The following is a 5,905-nucleotide window of genomic DNA, read 5'->3' on the forward strand; positions in this document are numbered from 1 at the left end:
AATTATGGGTTAATAATATAGAGAAAAGCTATTATAAAAATGAAATATTTAGCTTTAATTTTCATTTTCAAGTATTGGAGATGGAGTAACTCATAAGATTAAGTCCTAATAGGGATCTTAACTTTATCATTAGACGTCTAAATAGTTAATTTTACTTTTTTTATTAATTTAATTTTAATTAAAAATTAAAATCTCATAATTTTTAAAAATAATTAAAACACCATTAATTATTATTATTATATTTATTTTCAAATCATAGATTAGAATTGCATGAAAAGCAAAGATTACGTTTTTTTTTCTTTGCTTCTTTCTTTATATATGTGTGTGGGGTTGTAAAACGTTTCTTGGGTGGAATAAAGGACATTCAACTCTCTTTCCAAAAAGTAAAAAATAAAAAAAAAATTGAATATATTAATATAAGCTTAATTTTATATGAAAATCATAAAATTAAATTTTTATATTTAAAATTATATATATATATATATTTTAACTGAATTTATAAAAATTTTAATATAAATATTTAATTTAATAATAATATAATTTATTTTCATGTAAAATCGAATGCAAATGCAATGACTCAACGCATCAAATGCAAAATAACACATAACAAGAATTAGATACTTTGCGTCAAAGCACCAAAATCTAAGAATTCTTTTCCTTTCCACAAGGAATTCGCATTTAGAATTCCCTCTTATTGCTCCCAAAATCCCCAAATAAATAAAAAAAAAATCTCTTATTATTAATATATGCAGAACAAAATTAATAAGCACCCGATAAATAATCGCTCTCAGCCTCCCCTTAAGTGCAGTGTAAGCCAACAAACGCATCATCCCCAAATTCTCTCTCTCTCTCTCTCTCTGTTTTCTCTTGAAGAAACTTCACCATCAATGGCGTAAAGCAACACCAATACCCTTGCGTGCCGGAAACCATTGATAGCAAATAAACGAACCTATATTGATTTTCGTGATAAACAACATTACCCTTTTGTGGGTTGCTGGTAATAGTGCTGTAGTAGGTAGTGCAGTGGCCAGAAGTTGAGAAGAAGAGGAGGAGGAGGAGATTTTTCAGGGTTGGGGTTTTTGGGTATTCATTTTAGTTTCTGGGTTTATGTTTATGAGGAGTGAAGATAGAGAGACTAGTCAACCTGGGAAAGGCAGGTGCTTATTTGCTGGACGGGAGGATATTCGATTGTATCCATGAAATCACTTCGGCTCTCGCTTTCGCTAGGATGAGCGATTCCGCTTATAAAGTTGAAACTACTTCGCGTCTTGCTCAATGGAGAATAGACAATCTTGCTTCCTGTACCTACCGGAAATCCGATCCTTTCAAGATCGGCAAGTGGAATTGGTTAGATTATTTTCTTTTCTATTCTTTCCTTTTCTTGTTCTTTCTATTTCACCTTTTTTTTTAGCTTTTTATGAATTGAATTACATCTATATGATGTTGATTAGAATTACCCACCAATCTTTTTGATTTCATGGAAACAAATTGCAGAATTTAAGCTAAAAAATGGCTATGCAATTATTTGGTTTCTGTCATTTGAAAATTTTCTTTAGAGTTTTTGGCCATGAGTTGGTGGAATTTGAATGTAGGGGGTACTAGAAATGCATATTTATGAAGTAGATATTTTAGACTTTCAACGAGTGTTTAATTGTTAGGCTGGAACTCTAGATAGGATGTGAGGTATGGCCTCTAGCAGAGACGGGATGGTCTGACGTTCCTACGTCTGATCCTTTGTCTGCTGCTAAATTAACTTGTTAAAGCAAAATGAGTCAAATGCCTCTTAGTTTGTACTGTTTACTGTAATTTAGCATGCTGAATTTTACTATATTTGTTTGGATTGAAGGCATTTGTCAGTGGAGAAGAACAGGGTATTATATGTTAAATTGTATCCAGAGATATCAAACCTTACCAGAGACAATCCCCCAATTGCATCATTCATTATTCGAGTTGTTTGTTCTGTGGGTGATCGCAAGGCCTTGACTCATCCAGGTAATTGATAGAAGCTGCTCCATGTGTGCTTGCATACTTGTTCCCAGTCATTGCTTTATGCTATTTCTTTTTCCCAGGAAGTTGGAGAATGCACATGTAGCTTCTCAAGAATGATACTTCTGCCCATGATTCTTTATTCTAAGTTGTAATTTAACAACCAGTACAAAGTGCAAGAATTGAAAAATTAGGAAGTAAAGTACAGAGGATCTTTTATGTATTAAGTTATGAAAATCAATTTTAATGATTGAATTGCGAGTAAAAGTCCAAACCAAAATTGGGGCTCACCTACTTTTCTATGATTTCCTATGTTTGTTTATATCCGCTGATGAGAGTGCATTGATCAATGTCTCTTGGAGAAATTTTGTGTTTAGAAAAGTTAAATGATATCATAGCTAAGAAAGTAAGAATTTAATTTACATTTGGAGAAATGAAGAATATTTGGCTAATAATTTTCTTTTATAGGTTTCTTAATTAATCTTTGATACAAATTTTCTTGTATGCTTGTTATTTCTTGAAAAGTCAAATTAGATGTTCAATTCTCTGTTTTATTTTTAGTGAAGCTGTATTTAATGTGCCTGCAGAGGTAACAGACAGGCAGCTGAAGAACAACGACGATTTTGTTTGGCAAATTGAAGTTCCATTAACTGGGAAATTCATAATTGAAGTGGAATTTCTTGATTTGAAGATTGCATCTCCAGACGTATGTGCCTACTCCCACCTTGGTTTTCTAGCTTTACACCAATTGAAAAGAATAATTTTCTTTGGACACAAATGACCACAAAAAAAAAGCAATCTTCATTAGAACAACATTTAAATAGCAAAAAATCCTTCAAGTTGAACGAAAAGGAGCCAAAATTTTCTATCTGCTTACCATTATAGAATACCCAACTGGTGTATCATTTTTTTTTCACATGGGAGCTAGTGCTGTTGAAATCTAGTGTAGAAGAAGGGTTCTTTGCCTTTATTTTAACAAATGTGATTTGCTTTTCAATATACAGGGAGGAGAACCTTGTTCCATCTGGGCTGAAGGATCTGCAAAAGGGCAATCAAATGCAACAGCTCTTGCAACCCTTGGTCGAATGTTGACAGAAAGCATCCATACAGACATTACAATTAATGCTTCTGATGGAAGCATTGGAGCCCATCGAGCCGTCCTTGCCGCAAGATCACCTGTTTTCCGAAGCATGTTTGCTCATGACTTGAAAGAGAAGGAGTTGTCTACCATAAACATCTCTGATATGTCGATTGAAGCTTGCCAGGCTTTTCTCAATTACATTTATGGAAGCATTCAACATGAAGAATTCCAGGTCCACCGTCTGGCACTTCTTCGAGCAGCTGATAAATATGATATTGCTGACTTGAAAGAGGCATGCCATGACAGTCTATTGGAGGATATAGATACGAAGAATGTACTGGAGAGGCTGCAAAGTGCATCCCTGTATCAGTTACCAAAACTGAAGATGAACTGCTTGCAATATCTTGTGAAGTTTGGTAAGATATTTGATATTCGAGATGATTTCAATGTCTTCATGCAATGTGCAGATAGGGATCTGATAGCTGAAGTTTTCAATGAAGTTCTTTGTGCCTGGAAAGGATTCTAAAACTCTGTCAATGTCCTATGAAAGAAATTGTGTTTAAGTTGGTCGTTTTTTAACACTTCCACAAAGTGGGTGCTTAGAAGTGATTTGCGTGCATAATTTGTTGCCATCAAGTTAATTCTTTGATTTGAAGGAATTTGTTTTCTTCACGTACATAAATATTGTATTTCATGACATAGAAATACCACCTTTGTTAAAGATGATCCTGTATTCATGAATGCTTGATTGCATGAAATGTAAATGATTTGTTATTTGAATTTAGATTTCCAGAAGATTTTAAGTTTCACAGTATATTATTGAGTTTATATTTCAGAACTACACTGTGTTTGAATGGGCAGATATGAACTTCAACTCAAATCTGGTTTGTAAGGAATCAATTATACAAACAACAATAAAGTCAAGAGTTGGTTTCAGGTCATTTTCAAATTATCCATATGCTATTTAGACACTCGAAATCATCGAAACATCAGTATATTACAGCATTGGTTGCATTCAATAACCACTTTGATTTTATGAATCATCTTAGGTATCAGATTAATTGATTGGCCTAGCAACCTAATTCTGCTTAATTAATACACTAATCGCAGTAGTAGGTCAGGAGGATTCAGAACATGGACAAGTAAAAGAATGAATTATGCTAAGCATGAAACTCCAATTATAGAAAACAAATAAACGCTTCGTTGAAAAAAAATATATATATTTACAAGAAAAGAATTCAATACAATTCTTATAAAATTATATTCAGCTAGTTTAGAAATTAGATTTTTACAAGAATTCAATTAAATTGATTTTTTTAGTCAAATCTCGTGTTTAAAAACTTAATAGTTAAAAGAATTTAATTTTTTTAATTTAAAAAAGAATTCATCTTAAAAGAAATAAAAATCATGCCAAAAATAATATGATTGTGTGAAAATTTATTTAATTTTTTTTAATGACTTTTTTTTTTAAAAGAAATTCATTATTTTTGATAAATTTTTATTTCTTTTAAAATGATTTTAAAAAAAATTAAATTCTTTCACTTGTTAGGTTTCCAGAATTCACAAAATAATAAATCAATTGAATTAAATTCTTATAAATTTCTAGTTTCCAAACTTAGGAAAATGAAATATATAATTAGATATAGAAAATTCAAGATTACCATGAGAAGCTGGTGTGTCACTATGACAAAGAGGATTACAATCGGCACAGAAGGATTTCTTGAAGGAAGCTATGCTTTGCTACTCCTTTATGTTCTCAATAGATTCCTTTCCTTGATTTGCAAGTGAACTGGGATGCCAAACAGAGTCTAAAGGTTTCCTTTCCTTCAAGGAGTTAGGGAGGATCTAATAGCAAGTAACCTTGACAATATTGCAAAGCTCAAATCTGACTTGTGCAAGAGCATTTGGAAGGTAAAAAATGGATATATAATAGTGAGAAAAAGTGCAGGTCTCTCCCATGGCTTCCAGGGAAGCAGTCAGGTTTGGATCAGAATTTTTGAATTTGACTTCCCAGTGGTGATTGCAAGCTGCACAAATCACAATGAGGCTATACCCTGGATGATCTTGCCCACCATAGAGGAGATGCATTATTGTCAATTTGTCATGGAATTCTTCTCTCATGTTCTTGGTTACTGTCACGGATTTATCTTCTCTTTCCCTCCTGGAATAAGTTCATTTCCAGTTTGCAATAACATGTATCATCAATCAAGAATAAATACTAATTGAGATTATTGAACTTAGAAAGACAACACCGGTTTCTCATATAAATCTATGGGATTCACTTATAAATATAAAACTAGGGTGCTTTAATATAAGCACAATGAATAATGTTTGTTTTGTAAGATCCAATATTAATTAACCTTCGTTTGCAGCAATATAAGAAAGATGGAATTGTATAATAATCTAAAAGCTGTTCACAAATATTCTCAAAGTTGGAAACATAAAAATGATTTCTCCCTTACCTTCTTGTCACATAATCTGGAAATCCAGCTGGTTGAACTGGCCAGAAAGTCTCTGTTATATCATTTTTTTTTCTTACAAAGGAAAATCAGTATCCAGAAATTCTTGATAACCAAAGAAAGAACAGGATAAGCCATGGAGGGACGATGAACTCACCTTAGAAAATAAATAAATAAATAAAATCTTTAAATCTTGTTTGGGCTTTGTGCATAGATGGTGAAGGAAAAATCCCAGGTAAAAATCTCCTATCATTGAACACATGGAAGATGAAATTTCAGTTGTCAAGACATAGAAGATGAAATTTCAGTTGTCAGGACCAATCAGAATAAAGGATTTCTTAAATTGCTGGTGAAGCAGAAGAAGTAGCCATATCTATAG

At 32.4% G+C, this 5,905-nt stretch overlaps 1 protein-coding gene and 1 long non-coding RNA gene across 2 annotated transcripts; one reads left to right on the forward strand and one right to left on the reverse strand.

The window, feature by feature from the left end:
• The first annotated feature begins 583 nt into the window (after positions 1-583).
• Positions 584-3,847, forward strand: LOC110656624 (BTB/POZ domain-containing protein At1g55760). The gene is made up of 4 exons (XM_021813494.2): positions 584-1,347; positions 1,847-1,992; positions 2,574-2,692; positions 2,991-3,847. The coding sequence occupies exons 1-4, from the start codon at positions 1,229-1,231 to the stop codon at positions 3,591-3,593; spliced, it is 987 nt and encodes a 328-aa protein (XP_021669186.2). The 5' UTR covers positions 584-1,228; the 3' UTR covers positions 3,594-3,847.
• On the reverse strand, positions 2,765-5,905 carry LOC110656625 (uncharacterized). Its single transcript, XR_002495158.2, has 4 exons — positions 5,684-5,905; positions 5,530-5,581; positions 4,729-5,228; positions 2,765-3,577 (listed from the first exon to the last, which is right to left on the reverse strand). It is a non-coding gene; the product is annotated as an uncharacterized LOC110656625 (long non-coding RNA).

This window comes from Hevea brasiliensis, chromosome 2, assembly GCF_030052815.1.
Source record: "Hevea brasiliensis isolate MT/VB/25A 57/8 chromosome 2, ASM3005281v1, whole genome shotgun sequence".
Taxonomy (NCBI): domain Eukaryota; kingdom Viridiplantae; phylum Streptophyta; class Magnoliopsida; order Malpighiales; family Euphorbiaceae; genus Hevea; species Hevea brasiliensis.

Excerpts from the sequence above, each read along its gene's own strand:
- LOC110656624 (XM_021813494.2), top strand. The coding sequence starts at position 1,229 with ATGAGCGATTCCGCTTATAAAGTTGAAACTACTTCGCGTCTTGCTCAA. Across the intron at positions 1,348-1,846 it reads AAGATCGGCAAGTGGAATTG|GCATTTGTCAGTGGAGAAGA; the intron begins GTTAGATTATTT and ends TTTGGATTGAAG. Across the intron at positions 2,693-2,990 it reads TGAAGATTGCATCTCCAGAC|GGAGGAGAACCTTGTTCCAT; the intron begins GTATGTGCCTAC and ends TTCAATATACAG.